The sequence below is a fragment of the Cynocephalus volans genome, chromosome 13, assembly GCF_027409185.1.
Source record: "Cynocephalus volans isolate mCynVol1 chromosome 13, mCynVol1.pri, whole genome shotgun sequence".
Lineage (NCBI taxonomy): Eukaryota > Metazoa > Chordata > Mammalia > Dermoptera > Cynocephalidae > Cynocephalus > Cynocephalus volans.
This window is the reverse complement of record NC_084472.1, coordinates 18,158,858-18,180,749: the sequence shown is the minus strand read 5'-3', so window position 1 is coordinate 18,180,749 and position 21,892 is coordinate 18,158,858. Positions and strand designations below refer to the sequence as shown.

Genomic DNA, 21,892 nt, shown 5'->3' with positions numbered 1-21,892 from the left:
GTTGCTTACAATGGGGATACCTGAAACTGGGTAATTTAGAATTTATTGCTTACAGTTTCAGAGGCTGACAAGTCCAAAGTCCAGGCAACACATCTGGTGAGGGCCTTGTTTGTGGGTGGTGACTCTTCACAGCAATACAGGTTGTCACATGGCCAGTGGCTTGAACATAGAGAGAGACTAACTTCCTCACTCACTCTCCTTCTAAAGCCATCAGACCCATGCCCATAACCACCAATAAACCATCAGTCTGCTAAGATGGAGTCTTTTATAGCAAAGTGTAATCACAGGAGTGATGTCATCCCATCACCTTCACTATATTATATTGGATAGAAGTGAGTCACAGATCCCACCTGTACTCAAGGAGAAGGGCACCAGGAGGCAGAGATCATTGGGAGTCACCTTAGAGTCTACAACACATTCTGATTTCTCTATGAAATACAAATAACAGAGTTAGAGAAAAAAAGTGACAAAGGGCTTCATTAACATTTTATACCAAGCTATAAAGGCTGACTCCTTTGCTTTAGCTCTGTTGCTTTAAATATAGGCTTGATCAGAATTTTTTAAAAAATAAACATAGCATTTAAAAAAACACAGCAAGTATGTTGTTATAGCTTAAATATTCACGGAGATTGTAGTGGACTGAATTACACCCCCAAAAACTCCCTGAAGCTTGAATTGTGTTCCCCAAGTTTTATGTATTAGAAACTTAATCCCCACTGTAACTGTTGAGGGTGGGAAATCCTATTATAGTAATTGAAAGATGGTGCCTTGAAGAGGTGATTAGATTCTAGGTCCATGCCATGGTGAATGGATGAAAAATGGTGGTCACGGGCATGGTTCGGAGGGCTTTAAAAAGAGAGTGAAGGAGGAGGTTAGTTTGTTTCTGCTCTCTCGGCTCTGTCATTTCACAGTGTGATACCCTGTGTCACTGAAGTCACCACCAAGACCCTCACTTTGGATGTCCCAGCCTCTGAAACTTTAAGCAATACATTTCATTTTCTTTATAAATTACCCAGTTCCAGGTATTTTGTTATAAGCAACAGAAACAGACTAATACAGATATAATTTAAGCAAAAAATTGAAGTAAGTATTTCCTTTCTTTGTTTCTTTATCACAAAGCTAACAAGATTTTGTAATGTAGCATTGTAGTTACCAAAACAGGTTTTGGAGGCATCTAGTCTTTGGTTCAAATCCCAGCTCTGCCCACTCGTTTTCTATAGAAACTCATCTCACTTGCTTCCCTTCTATCTTCAGACTCTTGTGTATGCAGTTCCCTCCTCTCATAGAAACTCTTTACCTTCCTATCTTTTAACTAGGCATTTGCTCACGTCCCCTTCAGGAATTCTTCTCTGATCTCCCTTAGACTGTTGATTGCAGCTGTTAAGTTGCCCCATTGTATGCTTGACATAGACGTTTGCATTTTATAGGCTGTCCTGCATCTGAACTCTCATCTGTGTCTCAGGAACCCTTCCTATATGATTATTCCCCACTGCAGAAGCTGAAAATACCAGATACTTGTTTTCCTACTTTTACAGCAGGGAGGAAGCCGAGATATAACCTAGACTGCACTAGTCAGTTCCACTCACAACAGACTTCTTTTTTTTTTTTTTTTAAGATGACCGGTAAGGGGATCTTAACCTTTGGCTTGGTGTTGCCAGCACCACGCTCAGCCAGTGAGCAAACCGGCCATCCCTATATAGGATCTGAACCCCTGGGCTTGGTGTTATCAGCACCGCACTCTCCCGAGTGAGACACGGGCCGGCCCCACAACAGACTTTTAATGAAGAGACAGTGAAGCTAAGTGGCAGGGGTTACAAAGGAATCCATTGTAGCAAGGAGACAGAGGTGACAGCACCCCACTGCCAGAGGTAACAGTGTCAGGGTTCAGAGCAGAGCCCAGCCCCAGTGTGGCTGGTGTGGATGCCAAAAACCATCCAGTGGAGCCCAACAGGGGCAGGACCAGCTCCACAACTTTTAAAGGCATTGTTCCTAACTTCCAAGTCTGGTTCTCTGGCCCTTCTGGAGATATCATCAGCTACCAAATGCCATTTTAATAAATTTATTTTCTGCTTACAGTAAGCCAAATTGGTTTTTGCTGCTTGCTACTAAGGACCTGTGTTACTACTGCATCTGGTACCTCCCCTGTATTAGTCTGTTTTGTGTTGCTATAACAGAATACCTGAAACTGAGTAATTTATAAAGAACAGAGGTTTATTTGGCTCATGATTCTGGGACAGCTGCATCTGGCATGGGCCTCATGCTGCTTCTACTCATGGTGGAAAAGGTAGGCAGCCTGCAGGTACAAGCAGACCACCTGGAGAGGAAGAGAGGGAGAGAGCAAAAGAGGGAGAGAGGGAGAGAGGGGAGGGAGAGGGAGAGGGAGCGTGGCAGATGAGTTCGGAGTTGTTTTTGGCTCCCAGGTCAGCACACTTTCCACATGCCATGAAGTCTATGAAATACTGTTATGGACTTAATGTCTGTGGCATCCCCCATTCATACATTGAAGCCCTAATCCCCAATGTGATGGTACTAGGAAGTAGGGCCTTCAGGAGATAATTAGGTTTAGAAGAAGTTGTGAAGGTAGAGCCCCGGAAGACACACTCCAGAGCTTCCTCTCTCCACCATGGGAAGATACAGCAAAAACAAAGCCTTCTGCAAGGCAGGAAGAGGGCCTTTGTCAGAACCTCACCACACTGACATCCTGATCTTGGATTTCCAGCCTCCAGAACTATGAGAAATAAATGTCTGTTGTTTTAGCTATCCAGTCTATAGTATTTTGTTAAAGCAGCCCAAGTTAAGACAAATATTTTATTTTATAATATTTTCATTTTAAACTTAAGCAAAATGAAATATACACACATTACTGGTAGGCAGGGCAGAAGACAAGTGCAGGCATTACAAACTTTGTTGGCATGCAAGGTATGTAAGGTGTCAAGTAGGGCAACCAACATGTGCGTCTGTGTTGTGTGTGCTCAGGTGTGAGAAGTAGAGAGTGAGAATTACTTATGCTTAAGGAAATCTAGTAAATGCATTACTTCACTTAGTCCTCTCAGCAACTGTATAAAGTAGAAATTATTATTCTACAGATTTAAAAAAAGAAAAAAAAAAAACGCTAATTGAATTATTCCGAGTACCAGCAACCATCAAGTCGCAATAACCAGATTGAAGACAAACAAATTGCTCACTTATGGCCCCTCGCATTTCCCCATCACTAAGTTATATCATTAATTTATAATTCTGTGAATTTTTTCATAGTCTAGACAGGCCCCTACCTTTCTTTTGCCTAAGTCTTGCCATTCTTGCTAGCTCTTGGAGGGAGGTGTTCACAACAGATTGCTTACTATGATAATCGGTAAGTCTTCTAACCTTTTCAGCTGCCTCCTGCCAGCATGTCTTCTGACTTCTGTCATGTTGCCATAAAAACCTCAGAGAACCTACCTCATAATTTCTTGTCTGTACATGAGGTCATTGGTGTAAATTTCTATAAGTCTGTAAGTTCAAAATGAACTACGAATTGGCTTTTGACATTACTAAATCCCATTTCCTATTCTTGACCTTTTCATTCTCAGGAACCACTCTCATTTAAGTAAGTCACACTTACCCACTAAAAAGATTCACAGAGAGATTTAAAGTTATGTATGACTGTCCTCACTGTTATTAAACGTTCCTTCATAGAATGTTTCTTTGGATCGTCTTCGGGGGCTACACAAACTCCTGGGGGGCTGTAGGATTCTTTCACTCTGACATATCTTTGGCATTAAGTCCCCAAATCCTTAAATCCAAGGCACACTTCCGGGGCACCCTAAAGCGTGAGTTTTACCGAGATCCCCGGCCAAGCGGAATCGTTCAAGGTCACCGGGCAGGTGCGTGCCCCCGGGACCGAAGCAGCGCGGCCAGGCCGGTTTCGTTCCCCACTCACGCTCTCTCCCCACTCTTGGAGCCCACCCGGGCGGACGACACCTGGTCGGGAGTCCCCAGTCCGCCCGCCTTTTGGAACCGCGCCTCTGGAAGGTTCCTGAGTGGCGGGCGGTGGGGGCGGCTCCGGGAAGCCGGGGCGGAGCCGGCGGCGGCGGGCGGACCGGGCTACGCCTCCAGGGGCCGCTGGGCCGCGCCCGTCGGCGGAAGCGGCGCTCAGTCGCGCCGCGCTCTTCTAGTGGAGGGGCGGCGGCGCAGCGCCCGCCGTCGCCCGCTGTGGCCCGCGGCAGCCCGCCGTGGCCCGCCGGCCGGCTGGCTCGCCTCCCGCCGCAGGACCGGCGCGCCGGGCTCGGCCATGGACCTACGCATGCTCTCCCGGGAGCTCTCCCTCTACCTGGAGCACCAAGTGCCGGTGGGGTTCTTGGGCTCGGGAGTGGGCTTCTCGCTGATCCTGGGCTTCAGCGTCGCTTATGCCTGCTTCTACCTGAGCAGCATCGCCAAGGTGAGCCGGGGCGCGCAGGGGCACGGGGCCGCGGGCGGCGCGGCGGGGAGCGAGGCTGCCGCGAGCTGGCAGGGGCGGGTGCCGGCCGCCCCGGGACCGCGCGTGGGAGCGCCGGCCGGGGCCGCGGGCCGCAGCCCGGACCCTGCTGACCTCGGCGCGGCGGCGCTGCCCTGTCACCGTTCGCGAGCCCTGCAGGCTGCTTTTGAGAGTGACTTCTTTACCGCCACTCTTGCCTTTCCCTCGAGAGATTTGATCAAAAGTCCGTTGTGACTGAATTATTTGCGACAGTCTTCCTGAAGGAGATGTGATCGCGCGCGCGAGGGACAAGTCTGTGCTGGTTTCTGATTGACGGTTGGCAGAAACTTCGCAGTGTTCTGCACCCTTCACTGATAATGGCTTTCCCTTCAGAAACCCCGGTTAGTGACGGGGGGTGAGAGTTTCAGCCGCTTCCTTCAGGACCACTGTCCCGTGGTGACAGAAACGTACTACCCGACGGTCTGGTGCTGGGAGAGTCGGGGACAGACCCTGCTGAGACCGCTCATCACTTCCAAGCCCCTGGTGCAGTACAGGAAGTAAGTAAATTCCCATTTTCAGTCATTTCTTCAAAATTGCTGATTTTGTTGGTTTTCATACTCCTAGTTCCCGGTTAATAGAACTTTTGGTTTAGTAAGTCTATACTCGTAGAACAGAAAGAGGGAATGAAATGGAAGATGTGTTTCCCACTCCACTCCCAGCTGCTGGAAAATAGTCAGGTATTGGCCCTCCCACCACCCCTTTTTTGCACCCTGATGTAAATGGTTTATTTCAAAGAAGAGAGAAGTGTTTGGGGGTGTCTGTTTTCCAGTTTGTCATGCATCTGCCCCTGAGCATCGATATCCTTTGATGATATGCACCAATTCATTGATGTGTAGCAGATACTGGGGTAGGGGTGAGAAAGATGCCAATTAACTCTGGTTTTGTGTGATGGACTCTTGTAAAAGGGCTTCATATTGACAATTGACAAGCAAATGGTTTCTTGGTGATAATGTCCTTGAGGCGTTAAAGATACGGTCCAGAATATATCAATAACCAGGAGATTTAAATGGTGCCTATTATTAATTTCCCTGAGTCATCTAGTCCTTCTGGAGATCTTTTTGTTGTCTGAAACGTGCACTATTTGGGAAAATTCTGTAAGTTCATAGATGCTATGTGAGAAGTACTTTGAATTATTGAAGAAACAAAATTTGTAATATACTCTGTGGGGAGACTGCATTATTGAACCAAAAGAGCTAAAGCATTGATCAAATCAGCATTTCACTTATTCATTATTCCCTGTTCAGTTATTTGGGTGACCTCAATCAAATAAGGGTTAAACGCTGGGTATTTTACAGTAATGAGAAAATAATTAAGATGAATATTTGACATGCTTCAAAGTTCATTTTTATATGCTACCTTTTATTGGGGTTGCCGGAAATACTTTATAGTACAATCTTCATTGTACTATACATCCTTGTAGTGAAAGAAAGTGATACGTAGGTATAGATAGATATGTGTGTGTTAATGAATGCTGAAAAAGTTATTTTGAGATGACCAAATAAGGTCATATACTTATGAAATTAAAACACTTAAAATTAAAACAGGACTTGAAACACTTAATGAGTAATGTCTTTTGAATTATTCCTTTCAGTGAACTTATTAAAACTGCAGATGGAGGACAGATTTCACTGGACTGGTTTGATAATGATAACAGTACATGTTATATGGATACTAGCATCAGACCTACTATTTTATTATTGCCTGGCCTCACCGGAACAAGCAAGGAATCGTATATCCTTCATATGATCCATCTCAGTGAAGACTTAGGATACAGGTACCAGTGAAAGATTGCTTTCCATTTTTCACTTAATTCATCCTAAATGAAATACAAATATATTTACATGTTTTTTTCAGAAATACTTCTTATTTTTTGCATGGATTAGCAATCTCCTAAATTATTATTTTTCTCTGCCTCTTTTCCCTCTTTTTTCAGGAAGATGCATAACTGAATTATCTCAAAAGAAATGGAATTTAGCATAGTAGGCACTTGGCAGATTTAGGTTGAATAAATGAATGTTATTAGATCACCTGAGAGTTGACAGCTGCCCCAGGTCTGAGAAGCAGTAGACCCCACTGGAGATAGTGCTATGGAGAACAGCAATTACAAACCTCTGAGAGAGTACACAGTGGCCTTCAAGTCACACTCCATATTTGGGCCCTGGATTTACTAATCTTGTCTCCCTAACTCAGATCTCAAATATAAAAGATATTCAGAATCAGCTTGTAGGTCATCCTTGTTTTTCCAAAGATAGGTCCATTCCAAAGGTGGACAAGGATCCATTCCTCTCCCGTCCACCTGAATTTGTATGTGCACATGGCTAGTATGCAGCTGATAATGCCACGGCATTTTTGAATAACCATTATGTAGTTCAGTCACCAGGTGCAATTTAATTTTTTGCAAGTGACTTAGCAACTTTAAGTTTCAGATTCAGCTTTAGAATCTTAAAGCAAGGTTGTTGTGAAAGACAATGCTTTTTTGTGCCTAAATCTTTTTTAGCTAATGACAGCTATGTAATGGAACACTCTGTGAGTTGCGTTTAAAGCAGTTATATCTTTTGTTAAATTTGAAACACTTCTTTGAGTGAAAAACTGATGTTGAGTTTATGTTAATAAAAACATTTTGATGTAAAGGGGAAAGTGCTGTAATAGCTAATTCAATTTTATAGATATAGACATAGATACAGATAAAGCCTATTTTGTTTTTGAAATGACATTCTCTCAGAAACTATGATTAAGTGTTCCAGAATTATGGTGTTCTAGAATTATGGAATTGCGGTGTTCTAGAAATTTGCTAAGCAGTAACAGGAATTCATCATTATTCCTTCTTTAAACACCATCCAGTTAGATGTGAGGAATGATTCCAGTTTTTTAGCTACCACTTAGACATGCTCAGAAGGTATAGAAGAGCATAAAGCCTTTCGTACATATTTAAATTGCTGATTCTAGATTTGGCCTGACCTGTCCCCAAGACCTAGAAGCTGCTTTTTAAAACTATGTAGTTAAAACTAATGGACTGAGTTTCATAAGTCCTGGAGTTGCCAGTACTCATGGCTTTTGTCCATTGCTTGTAAAAATTGCCAAATTTTATTACCAAGGCTATCATTATACTATGCTTTGAAGCAGTTGGAAGGTTTTAGCTTCTGTAGGAGTTAAAATTGTCTCTCCTTTATTGATTCAGAAATTTTACTGAGGATGTATGATATAAGGAAGGCTTTGTGCTAGGTACTATGAGGGTATACAAAGAGTTGTGAGAAGCTGTTCTTGCCTCAAGGAGCATATGAAAGAGAAGTCTGGGCCAGTTCATTGTCAATTGCTTGAAGATACAGCCTGTTTAGGTTTAAGGAGCTCTAATAGACTGGCCTTGAAGGAAAGAGAAAGGATGAGTAAGCCATTGTCAGTAAACTTTTCAATGGTCTTTGAGCCTATTCCCATCTATTTTTAACTACAAGGAGTCTCTTTTTAAAAAAAGATGATCAGTAATGGGATCTTAACCCTTGACTTGGTGTTGTCAGCACCAGGCTCTCACAAGCAAGCAAACTAGCCATTCCTATATAGGGATCCAAACCCATGGCCTTGGTGTTATCAGCACCACACTCTCCCAAGTGAGCCACAGGCTGGCCCTAACTACAAGGAGTCTCTAAATCTAAGTCCAAAAGGCTGTATCTGTAACTTTTGCTGTATAGCAAGCTTCCCCAAAACTTACTGGCTTAAAACAACAACAATTCTACTCACAATTCTGTGGGCTGGCAATTTGGGCTGAGCTCAGCTGGGTGGTTCTTCTGGCTTTGGCTGGATCATTTGTGAATTTGTGGTCAGCAGCCAGGACAGCTATGTGCTTGGGGGCCCTTGGCTGAAAGGAGTCATCTCAGTTCTACGTGGTCTCTAATGCACAATCAGTCTCACCCCAGGCTTGTTCATTTGGTGGCAGAAGGTTCCAAGAGTGCAAAAGTAGAAGCTGCAAGGCCTTTTAAGGCTCAAGCTGAGAACTCCCACAGTTTTACTTCTGCCATGTTCTACTGGTCAGAGGAAGTCACATGGCCAGCCCAGAGTCAGAGAGTAGGGAAATAGACTCCACCTCTTGATAGGAAGAGCTGCAAAATATTTTTGCAGTCTACCACAGAGAGCCAAGTAGTTTCAAAGACCATTGAGGTAAAAAATAGATTTGGAAGTTGGGCAGAAGACTGGCTTGCATCCTTAGGTGACAAACAGATCTAAGTCATTGATCCCATAGCATGGGATCTAGCAGGTAAGCTTGTGGAAGGCTGTGTAATATGGTGAAATGTGCATGAGCCTGGATTGAGTCAGACCTGGATTTAAATATTGGAACTGTCATTTACTGAGTGACCCTGGGCAGTTAATATAACTTCCCCATCACGGTTTTCTCATCTACTTCAGAGGCTTTAGTTAGAATATGTAAAATTCTTTACTTTGATGCCCTGTACAAAGCAGGTCTTTAAAAAATGTTTATCTTAACGTCCATCATCTTCTATTTCCAGATCAGAGTAGAACATTTTTTATAATTTAGAAGAGTAAGTACAAACAAACCTACCTCTTAGGAAATATAAACATCTAGCTTCCTTTCAGGAATTCATGGATGTTATAATGTCTATTAGCAAGGGAGGTTTATAGACAATATGAACATCCCTGTAGCATGGGGGTGCTCTTGCCATCTGGCCCCAGTTACTATCTTGTGTAAAGACTGAGTGTTTAGGCTGGCTGATTAACTCAGTTGGTTAGAGCACAGCCTTATAATACCAAGGGCACAGGTTTGGATCCCTCTACCAGCCAGCCACCCCAAAATATAAAAAATAAATAATAATAATAATAATAAAAAGGTTGAGTGTATAGGGAGGGTTGTGAATTCTGTCAGGTCTCCTGGAAACTGTTGATGCTTTACTGGTGAGATATGATTTAGACATTAGAGAAAATCTCTTAGCGTAAAGACAGATGAAACGTAAGAGTTTATTGTTGATGTTAAACAATTTTTTTCTTGTACCTGAAAACTAACAAAAACATAGTACTTTTCTTTTGAGGTCCACTAATTCAAAATTAATAATGGATGGGATGGAAACCAGGCTAAAGTTTGTTTAAGATAATCATAAGCAAATGCTTTACTAAGTCAGTCAAAAGTAAATAGAATTGGATGGGGAACATTTGGCCTGCCTACACTGTCCATCTTCACTGGCAGATTGCCGTATGTACTGTGTTGGATAGACCTGCCCCCAAGAGGAGAAAATTGCCGAGTCAGACAAACGCTTACAAATTTTATCTACTAGTTAAGTCTTCCACCTCCTGGAGAGTGAATAAAGTAAGAAAAGCCAGGAGGCCAGGAATGTGTTCAGAGAGAAGCCCTCTTCATGGAAGCCAGAGGACTGGAGAAAAGGTAGCTCCCTCTGATAATTTACACCTATATGAGCAATAAAGTAGTTAAAAATCTTACCCATTCATTCAAGATTTCTTTTCTAAAAAATCTTCAGGTCTGGTTGGTTAGCTCAGTTGATTAGAGCGTGGTGCTGATAACACCAAAGTCCAGGCTTCGATCCCTGTACCGGCCAGGAGCCAAAAAAAAAATCTTCATTCAGTAGCATAGCCTAATAGGTATTATTTTATGTACCTGAATAATATCCTATTTTCTCCAATCTTTTCCCCATTCTCTGAATTGATTTCCAGTACTACAACAAAAACAGTAACTGTGGCAACGTCTGAATCATCTTTTACCTTGATCTTCTTTATTAAGAGTCTTTGTTTACCATTGTATTCCATCCCCAACTAAAATTAAAAAGAGTGACCCATCCAGAATTACATATTAGTAAATTCATTGAGATCTAGGTCAGTCATTATCAGAATTCCTAAGGAGCACACAATCTCATTGAAGTGACAAAGAGTATATAGTAGTAGAAAAGTATGCATTAGGAAGGACCAGGTTTGGTTGCAAGTGACACAGAACTCAAAATAACAGTGTCTTAAACAAGATAAAAGTTTATTTTTCTCTCATGTAAAAATCCAAAAAGGTTAGCCTGGCAAAGGCAAGGTGGGTAGAAAAAAAAGAAAGAAAAGTCCAAGAAGGTGGACCATGGCTTGATGCTTCAGCCCTATTGATTATATTTGCATTCTAACATCCAAGAAGGGTTTAAAAAAAGAGAATAGAAAGTTCCCCAGCTTCCTTTAAGGATGCCTCCTGCAGTTGTGTACACCACTTTTGCTTATATAACATTGGCCTGCTCTTAGCTGCAAGGGAAGCTTGAAAAATACATCTTTCTTTTGGGCAGCCAAGTACCAACTAAAATTGGGGTTCTGTTACTGAGGAAGAATGGAAGGATGGATATTAGGGGATAACTGGCAGCCTCTGCCACTGACTGTTCAAAGAGTTGGAAGTACCAGGACTCTAGAATATCAAAATTACCAGGAGGGACATTTTATGGAGGGAATGAGGAGGTCAGCAGTGTCAGATGCAACTGAAAGGGCAAGGAGAATGAGGACAGATAAAGCAAATTTGCAAAGATTACAGTAGGGCAATGAGAAAGGAAGCCACACCTCTGGGAGTTAAGTTGACCTCAGCAGATGGGAGCAGGAGGGATCCCACATTTGGTAAGTTTGACAGAGAAAGGAAAGAAACAAGAGAGCTGTTAGAAGAGGGCAGAAGGATCAATTGAGGGATTTTTTTCAAAATTGTAGACTTTTGTGTTTCAAGAAATTTCTTACCCTCTTGCCACAGTTTTTTTTTTTTTTTAACTTCTTAGGGAAAGCACTGATTTTTTAAGTGGTTTGGCAAGATCAAAATTCTTTATTCTTCACTGCAGAGCCCACCTATTGAGAGCAAAGATGCCATTATCCATTGTGTATCTTTTTGAGAGAGATTCAGAGTGGGAGATGATTTTAAAGTGGTTAAAATTTGACTGCTTTAAAATGTTTATGTACTTTAAATTTGGTGTTTGAGCCTAAGAATTTTTTACTTAGGGGAGGCAGCAGCAATGGATACTGTAGGTTTAGAAGACATTTAGCTTTTCCTGCAGCACTAGAGGTGCCCTAGGGAGTCATCTGCAGACTTCCTAAGGGAGAAAAGATGGGGGAGGCTGAACTAAGGCAAATAATTCAGTGAAACAAAAGGGTGAGTTCTGATTACCTCTCCCAATCTAAAGCAATTTAACTCATTTTTTTTGTTTTTAACATAACTTTTTAAAATTTGGGGAATAAAACAGTTAACTGATTATTCATGAGACTAGCTAGATAAAGTAATGCGTATTAGAAATCACTGAATGAAGGGTTTAGCTTATTTAATGGTATTCTGAAAAATGTTATGGTGGATACTGATAATTGGTCCCGTTCTCTAGGGAACTGTTAGATATTCTGCTATAAAATAATATCTTGATTAACAAACTTTCAGGGACAAAGCTCTTTTTATCAGAGTTGCATGCCCTCAAAGGGTACTCTATGTTCAGAGCACCCATCTTCTTTGGAAAGAGAGACTTGAATGTTACTAGCTTAGATAGCGCCAAGCAGCATAGTGAGATGGTTAAGTGGATTCCTGAGTCAGCTCTGCCTGGGTTCAGATTCCAGCTCTGTCACACACTACCTTTGTATCTACAGACAAATTATTTAATCTCTCTGCACCTCAGTTTTCTCATCTAATGATACCTACACCTCATAGGATTGTGAGGATTGCATGTAATGTATATAAAGATTGTTGACTAGTACCTGGCCCACAACAAACATTTAAAGAGTATTAGCTATGAAACCATAAGGGGTGAATCAGGGCCATTTTCTGACTTAGGGAATTAACCTCATTCTTCTAGTCTAGTCAGATGGAAATGAGGTACTTTACTGCCTAGGCCCTATTACCGGGAGGAAAAGAGAGCCCAGAGACAGCAGTGTGCCTGGCCAGGCAACGGGTGGTCCAGGGAAAAGGAAGGACATGCCTGTGAAGGTAGAGTGGCCACTGGAATCTACACCATCCTGTAATACTTGTACATGTCTCTGACTCTGTTTTAGGTAGTAAAGTTTTCAGCAGTGACCTATGACACTGGAACAACAGCTCCTGTTAGTTATGAGCACTATAAATGTACTTTTGTTATTAAATAGGGTTTTTTTTTTTTTTTTTTTTTTGTCTTTTTCGTGACCGGCACTCAGCCAGTGAGTGCACTGGCCATTCCTATATAGGATCCGAACCCGCGGCGGGAGAGTCGCCGCGCTCCCAGCGCCGCACTCTCCCGAGTGCACCATGGGCTCGGCCCTAAATAGGGGTTTTTGTCAACTAATTCAACCAGATATTTAGTTCACAAAATCTACGAAAATGCCAAAGAGACCCAGCTAGAATTCAAATGAGTAAAATAAAATATGAGAACATCAGAAAGCAGCTGAGTAAATTTTAGGATCAGAGCTAGTGGAGGGGAGGGGAAAGGATTCCAATAAAATAGTATAAGAGATCACTGAAAGAGAATTCTTGATACTAGTTGTATATTACGGTTTTCAGCTTCCTGACGTTAAGACTACCTTATCTCTTTTCCCTTGTGGCCACTGGTTTTGAAATATTGTGCCTGGGGCTTTGCCATTTAGCTCAGTTGGTTAGAGCACATCCTTGTAACACCACGGTCAGTCAGGGGTTCAGATGCATCTACTGGCCAGCTGCCCCCCAAAAAAGGCAATGAAATATTATACCTAAAAAAATAAACTGCATTAATTGAATATTAACTTGCTGGATTTTTTCTTTTTTTAATTAATAGGGTCACTTAGAACTTATGATCAGCAAGAGATAACCAGAATTGCCACTTAGTTTTTCTACAATTAAATTTAGCTTTGTTGAGTGCCTGCCACATGGTTATCCTCAAACTGGGTGCTGTACATAGGTTATTTTATGTAATATGTACCCAGTTCCAAGATACATATTATTAACGATTTTACCAACCAAAAAGCAGAACTACAGTGTTAGTAATTTGACCAAAATTAAACAGCTAGTGTGTGACAGGGTTAAGATTCAACTGTACAGCCTTACTGCAGATACATGAATGATTTCTGTTAGGCATTTTGAAATGTTGATAGTTCTTGAAGACCCTTCTTTACTACTGTTTTATACCCTTGGATGTCTCGGGCTCTTAGTTTGGGAACAACCCTCTCCTCAAATCCCATGATTGTTGACTACCAGGATAACATATATCTGTAGTATCACTGAGACTCAGTTTTATCAGGGAAATTCAAGACATGACAGGCAAACAAGTAATGTTTCCTACACATGGAATAGATTTTGTAGGGAAAGAGGTGAAACAAGAGATAATGAGATTCCTGAATTATGAATTGACTTTCACTGTTCTCCATTACCATGGGATAAGCATGAGTTGGGTATGTAATACAGTTGGTAATATACTCTTAATTATTGTGTTTGATTTCTGAAGCTTTACATTCTAGAAAAAGGTATGTGAATTATGTTAATTTGTTTTACTACCTTTATGACTAGTAAGGTTGGAAATATTCAGGTATTATCATTTCTTGAAAAGAATGTGTGTTCTGCTGTAGTTGGATGTAGTGTTAAATATATGTAAATTAGTATAGTTGATAGTGTTATTCAAACTATTTATAACTTTACTGATTTTTTTGTTTCATTGATAGAAGGGTGTTAAAATCAATATATACCGATTGTGGGTTTTCTATTTCTCCATTTAATTCTGTTAATTTTTGCTTCATGTATATGGAAGCTCTGTTATTAGTCACATACACATTTATGATAGTTAGCTTTCCTATTAATTAACACTTATCACTATGAAATGTCCTTCTTAATCTCTGGTCATGAAGTTTACTTTACCTAATATTATTGTAGCCACTCCAGCCTTCTTTTGCTTACTGTTTTCATGATATATCTTTTTTCATATTTTAACTTTCAACACATTTGTGTCTTTATATTTAAAGTGTATTTCCTGTAGATAGTATATAGTTGGGGCTTGCTTTTTTTTCCAGTCTGACAATCTCCACCTTTTAATTGGAGTTTTTAGTCCATTTACGTTTGATGTAATTATCAATATGATGGTTATAAAGTATACCATTCTATTACTTGTTTTCTGGGGTTTTTAGTCCTCTATTATGCTTCCCCCTTTCTTTCTCTTTAAAAAAAAAATTATATTTATTTTGGTTTTTTTGGTAGCTGGTCAGTACAGGGATTGAACCCTGGACTTTGGTGTTATCAATACCACATTCTACCCAACTGAGCTAACCAGCCAGCCCATCTTTTTCTATTTTTTTTTTCTTTTTTCTTTTTTTGGCTGCTGGCCAGTACAGGGGGTCAAGCCCTGGTCATTGGTGCTATCAGCACCTCTTTCTCTTTTGAATCATAAGTTTATGTCTTTTGTATCAAATTTGAAAATATTTGGCCATTATTTCTTTGAATATTTTTCCCAATTCTCTTTATCTTCTCCTTCTGGGACCATAATTACTTGTGTTTATATTTTTTGATATTGTTCCATAGATTACTGAGGTTTTTTTTTTTTTTTCTTTTTGACCTTTTTCTCCCTCTCTTATCCTTAGATGGGAGCTTCAATTTGCAAATCCAGTGCTTTTTTGTTTATTTCAGATATTGTATTTTTCTGTTTTAGAATTTCCATTTTTTAATAGGTTCTATTCTTCTGCTGAGATTTCCTACTTTTTTATTCTTTACAAGCTTTTTTCTTTTTCTTTATGTCCTTATAATAGCTGCTTTAAATCTTCATCTGCTAATTGTAACATCTGGACCATCTCAGGATCAGTTATGTTGTCTCTTGAGTATAGGTCATGTTTTCCTATTTCTTCATGGCCTAGTAATTTTTTATTATGATATGGACAGTTCAAATGACCTATTATAGAGACTGTGGATTCTGTTATATTTTTCCAAAGAGTATTGATTTTCATTTGTTTTATTACACAGATAACTTGACTAAACTCAAAGTCTGTCTTCTCTGTGGTAAATGGCAGTTGAAGTCTCTGTCTAGTTTTTTTAAGGCTTAAATGGGCTTTTTGGAATCTGTCTCACTTACATGTCTGTATAGATGAGGGGTCAGCCAGAGATTTGGGCCCAGTTTTTATCCAGAATTTAGGGCTCTTCCTCTGTGTCTCCTTTCTGAGATTTTCCCCCTTCATTTTCCAACTGCTACAGTTGCATCAAACTCTGTTTTATAGTTTTTTGAGCATTTCTATCTGACTTTTATCTATCATTGAATAATACCAACTATTACCTCTCCTCAGGCAAAAAAAAAAAAAAAAAAAAAAAAGGTGTAAAAATAGAAAACTTACCAAATGACATTTTCTCCTTCCTAGTGTCAAGTGTCAACTCTCGTTCAGTTTCTGCCTGCTATCTTTTTTTTTTTTGGTTGGTCTCTTATGTTTTGTTAAGAATTTATAGTTATTATTCAATTGAAGACTTGGCATGATAGGATCTCCCCTGACGTTACTGGAAACAGAACCTCTGTGTCGTCTTTTCTTAACCTGGCGTTCAGAACCTTAGGCCTGTTTTGGTCCTGAACTATTTTCCCATCCTTATTTTCCATTATCCTTCTCTATGTAACCATGTCTCAACTAAGGTGATTTAGAACGTTTTACATATTCATACCTTACCTCTTTGCTCTCATTGTTCTCCTCATAATATATCCCACACTTCCCGTCTGCTGAAATCTTTGCCACTTTTTGATGAAGGCTGTCCTAACCAATTTTGCCCATCCTGACCTAATAGGGATTTATTATCTATACCACTCATTGGATATCTAATCCTATACTGCCTTGTGATGTCATTTTTGTTGTAATCACTCAGCTGAAAATATGGTGCATATCATTTCCATCTAACTAGATTGGACTCTCCTTGAGGCCAGGAACCTTACATTGTTATTCTGTTTCTCTACTACAGGCTCTAACTCAATCTTTAGTTCAGTAAATATTTTGTTTAATGAGTTTGTGAATGAGTGAAGGAGTCATTGCAATGTTAATATTCATGTAAAGTGCTTAGAAAATGATCTGGCACCTATTAAACACTACTACATGTTTTCTGTTGTTATTATTATCTGAAATCAATCTAGTATGACTAGCTGATCCTGACTATTCCTCTCACTTCACCCTTTGATTATTGTTTTTATTCTTAGACTCAAAGACTTGAAGGATCTTAGAAGTGGAAAATATTTAAGGTTGTTTGATAAGACTTCTTTATCTTACAGATTTGTAAACTAAGCCTAGAGAGGTACTCTATTCCCATGCAATTCTTACTGCTTTTCTTAGGTGCCCAAGCTCAGAGTCTGTTCCTACTCATGTGGTAGGAAAGACCACAACCTGTGATCTGGTAGATCCCTGGGCTTGAGCAGATTCAAGGCTCTCTGGTCCATCTCACTGTAAGAGTGGTTCTTAACCAAGGGGCACTTTTTTCCCCCAGGAACATTTGACAATGTCTGGAGACATCACTTTTTTTTTTTTTTTTTTTGGTGGCTGGATGGTACAGAGATCTGAACCCTTGATCTTGGTATTACCAGCACCACACTCCACCAAGTGAGCTAACCTGCCGCCCATGGAGACATCTTTGATTGTCTTGGGCAGGTTGTATTGGCTTCTAGTCAGTAGAGGCCAGAGATGCTGCTGCTCATCTGATAATGCACAGGATAGCTGTAATGCAAAGAATTATTTGGTCTGAGATGTTCATAGTGCTAAAGATTGAGAAACCCTGTGCTATAGGTAGTCTCTGAATTTTATTTAACTTTCATTAAAGGAGATTCACCTGCTTCCCTGATTAACAGGTTCTGTTGTCACAGAAAAAGTTCTTATACTAGATTTATTCTCTTATATTTCTTCTCTTTATTTATATTTTCTTTGTTTGAAAAGAATTTTTTTTTTTTTTTTTCTTTTAAAGATGACCAGTAAGGGGATCTTAACCTTTGACTTGGTGTTATCAGCACCACACTCTCTCAAGTGAGCTACAGGCTGGCCCTGAAAAGAAAATTTAAATAGTTAAAATATGTAGGAAAAATAAGTTTTGCATAAATAACAGTTTTCCTCATATACACACCCTTTAAAATGGTTTGGGGTAAACTGCAAAAATTATTTGGAGAGAGTTATTACAGAAGTTAGCAAAGGCTTGGAATTGTAGTTGCACAACCAGCTCTTTCAGTTTTATATGTAAAGTTCCCTGATGACTGTCAAGGTAGAAAAGGGGTTAAATGAAAGAAGCTGGTTGCTTATCACAGCTGGAATGGGAGACAAGGGCAGAGTGGCAGCCCTCATTCCACCTTATCTATCTCTCTGCCCCAAGTCCAAGGCTACAAGTACACAAGGATGACTGCTCCTGGTCGAACATTGTCAGGAACAGAGGCTTATGGAGAAGTTCAGTGCAGTTCCTCCTCTAGCAAGAAATACCAGAGTATCCATGTTTCAAAGTTGCCTGAAGGAAAGTGCAAATGTCCCTGTCTGCAGTTTAGCAGAAAATCCCAGATGTATTGGCTGCTTTTTCATGAGTTTGCAGATCATCATTTTCTTTCTCCTTACTAGTTCTGTTGCCTTCTCTCAGTGGCAGTCACATGGTGACATCTTGCTCCAAAACTATTTTAATCCTTATTTAATGTTTATACTCTAAAAGTGGTTCTTTTTTGAATGACTAAGAGCTTCAAGGTTCAAGATCACAATCACCTTTAGCACCGACTCCTGTGTGACTTAGGTGCTTATGCAAATAAATACAAGTGGCCAACTTAAATTTTCTTTACATCTAGTCTGTCTTGCCATTCTTTTTAGCAAGAAAAGTAAGAGTAACTGAGCCTACTTTAACTTTTCTGCTTGTATTTGTAATGTATTTAAGATTTCTTTGTAACACCAAGGTCAAGGGTTTGGATCCCCTTACCAACCAGCTGCCAAAAAAAAAAAAAAAAAAAAATTTAAAAAAGGGAAAAAATAAAGGAAAAAAAAGTAAAGATTTTTCTTAGATGAGTCAATAGAAGTAGTATTTCTAGCTTTTTCTCAAATTGTGTAACCAAGATTTTCAAACATTTCTCATCTTTTAGTTGGGCCTAATAAAATTTTCTATATGACTTTTCAGATGCAAGAAAGAATTCTCTTGCCAAAACATATCCTGAATACCACATTGCATGGAGGTGGTGTGCCTTGAAATCTAGCCCATCTGAGAGAAGGGTTATAGTGTGTATTCTGTAGGGCAGTCAGTTCATTGTGCTTAGAACATGTTCAATGGTCAACAGTAACCTGAAAGAAGGGAAATCTTCAATGGCCTCCATTGATTGGATAAGTAAACAGACAAAATGAATTTTAATCGAGATGAAAATAGACTCAGTAAATGAATGAGAACCTCTGCAGACACAAGTCAGGATTTTGTCCTAGGAGGGCAAAAAATACACGTCTGGGGTTATGGCTGACAAAGTTAAATGAGAGTTAAATATTTTAAATACAGAATAACTTTTTAAAGCTAGCGTGACACTACCAACTACCACTGCTACTAATAGCTAACTTGCATTGAATACTTGCCTTGAACCAACATTGATCTAGGCCCTTTACATTACTCATTTACCCAGGAGATACAAACAGGATCATAGGAAACACAAGGTAGTCTTTCCTCCACGAGGTCAGCTGAACACCAGGCAGGAGTATAGTGTGGGACCCATCCTACCAGCTCAGGTGCCAGTCTCCTTGCAGCTTTACCTGTGGTAATGTTTTTACCTCTTGTAATATTCCAGTCTCAGTGTTTGCTGAGCCTTGAGGGAACAGGAGCTATTTCTTAGGATATAAATAGATACTTCTGGGCTGGCCGGTTAGGTGAGTTGGTTAGAGTACAGTGCTGATAACACCAAGGTCAAGGGTTCAGAACCCCATACCTGTCAGCCAACCCTCCCCCTCAAAAAGATACTTTTTAGTGTTACAAATACATACATTTTTTCCTTTATTTGAAGCAAAAACATTTAAACTAGAATTGTTTTAATAACACTTATTGGAGCCCACATATATGCATAGGAAAAAGTTACAAAACTGCTGCTCTTGGAGCCGGCCCGTGGCTCACTTGGGAGAGTGTGGTGCTGGTAACACCAAGGCCACGGGTTCGGATCCCTATATAGGGATGGCCGGTTAGCTCACTTGGGAGAGCGTGGTGCTGACAACACCAACTCAAGGGTTAAGATCACCTTACAGGTCATCTTTTAAAAAATAAAAAAATGCTGCTCTTTTGGCAGGAAAAATTAACATTATTTCAATGTACACTTTTCTAATTTGAACTCACATGTTGAATTAAGAGAACTGGAATTGTATTTTAGTGCATTTAGATGAAGTTGTCAAACATTGTCATGTCTGCAGAACAGATTTTTAAAATCTTTTAGTGCTCTAAATCAGTGTCAGTAAGATAATTTTAATATTGTATCGTGAGCAAAAAATCATGTGTACAAATAACAAAAATTATTTTCCTGGTTTTTAGATGTGTGGTTTTTAACAACAGAGGAGTGGCAGGGGAGAATCTCTTGGTAAGTAAATTTAAATGTCAATGGTCTTAATTTTTAAAAGAATCACTTCCAGTTTTATAACAAAAACAAGCATATTCTTTTTATTTAAAAAACTTTTGTTTATGTAAGCAATACAAGTTTATTGTAGAAAAATACAGATAAGCAAATAAAAAAGGAAATTTACAAGACCCATAATTACACAGCCAGGGAAATCCCCTTAGTCTATGTTCATTCAGATCTTATATGTAAATAAAATATGTGTAATATATTTCTATTTTTACAATAATTAAGATTCTATTTTGTAAGTTAACTTACTTATATTTTATTTATAATAAATATATTTTAACATCAATATACTTACCTATCTCATTTTTCCTTATGACTTTTTTTGGTGGCTGGCCAGTACAGGGATTGAACCCTATACCTTGGTGTTATCAGCACCGTGCTCTAACCAACTGGCCTAACTGGCCAGCCCTAGTCTACGTCATTTTTAATGCACATTTTCTTTAAAAGTTAACTAGTACAGGGCCAACCCCGTGGCGCACTTGGGAGGGCGCACTTGGGAGAGTGCAGCACTGGGAGCGCAGCGACGCTCCTGCCGCGGGTTCGGATCCAATATAGGAATGGCCGGTGCGCTCACTGGCTGAGCGCGGTGCGAGGCAATCCCCTTACCAGTCACAAAAAAGACAAAAAAAAATAAAAAAATAAAAAAGTTAACTAGTACAAAACAAATTAACTAGTCCAGTGATGTTTTTTTTTTTTCACTTATGAAAAGAAATTTACTTTTATCTCGAAACAGATTAACTGTGTGTACGTTTTATGCTTATTTGCCTGCCAAAGTTTACATAGAGGAAATGTTATTTAAACCTTTTTTATTTAAATTGGGGTTCTTTTTTTTTTAACTCCTAGCTTTTGCTAGGATAGAAGTTCTTCCATCTCTTAGAAAATCATCATTCCATCTGATGTTTAAACCTGTGAACTGGAATAAGAAATACTACAAATGCTGAAATTTCCTTGAAGCTTTTTAACTTTTAGTCCTTCACCATTTCAACAGGTCAAAGGCAATTCTACCAGAATTGAAGAAAACTTTTTTTTTGAGTGACTGATAGAGAATGACATTAAGATTATACATAATTATGTCATGCTGGAAATAAAAATTTATAGTCATGTCACAAATGTCAGCACTTTATGAGAACTTGGGAATAAAGGAGCTCTTGCTCTTGCTTTACAGTGACTTAGGCCGTGGAAGGAGTCAAAATCAATATGATTTCAAAAGCAAAAGTTATAAAATGTTTATGGCTTTACTCAAATGCCTCATAATAAATAGTTATATATGGAAGTTCACTTTTCCTTGTTTATTCCAGCCCTTTAGGAATCTTGTTGACAGATAGTAGTCTAAAGGGAAAGACTTGAATTTGTCACTGTGGCCTGGGCCCAAGGAAGTCATTTTGAGCAGCTCTTGTCTGCTGTGCATTCTTCTAGGTGCTTCCAGGACACAAAGATGGGAAAGACATGGTCTGAGGCTCTCAAGGAAATATTAGGCTGCAAAGCAGAGTTTGTTAGGTCTCATAAAGTGAGGAACAGAGATCTGTTCATTCAGCAAAGCTGTGGTTGTGCCTATTATATCAGCCCTGTGCAAGGCAATAGGGCAGGTTGTCTACACATTAATGAGAAACAACCCTAGTCCTTAGGAGGTCAAACTTGAGTTGTGGGAGAGAGTACATAAAAATGCACCCAATACAGTGCTAAGTGTAACCATAGAAAGATTTCTTAAGGTTATAGAGCACAAAGGGCAGGAGTAACTAACTGTGTGGGGCAGGTGGGAGAACTTCATAGCGGAAGTAACATTTAGTTGGATCTTGAAGGATGTGGTTTTGGACCTCCAGAAAAGGAGATAGAAGGGCTCTCTCAGCCTAAAGAGCAAGGTATTAGAGAGCGTGGAATAACAACTACTTACATGTGGCTAGATAATGGTGAT

The 21,892-nt window shown here is 39.8% G+C and overlaps 1 protein-coding gene across 2 annotated transcripts in view; it reads left to right on the top strand.

The window, feature by feature from the left end:
• The first annotated feature begins 4,194 nt into the window (after positions 1-4,194).
• The window catches only part of ABHD3 (abhydrolase domain containing 3, phospholipase), a 40,751-nt gene continuing 23,053 nt past the window's right edge, over positions 4,195-21,892 (top strand). Inside the window, exons 1-4 of one of the 2 annotated variants that reach the window (XM_063077121.1) lie at positions 4,195-4,417; positions 4,826-4,989; positions 6,084-6,266; positions 19,890-19,935. In XM_063077121.1, coding sequence (XP_062933191.1) covers positions 4,271-4,417; positions 4,826-4,989; positions 6,084-6,266; positions 19,890-19,935 — 540 coding nt within the window. In that variant the 5' untranslated portion in view covers positions 4,195-4,270. The remainder of the gene's footprint in view (positions 4,418-4,825; positions 4,990-6,083; positions 6,267-19,889; positions 19,936-21,892) is intronic. The other variant, XM_063077122.1, reaches the window with a different exon arrangement.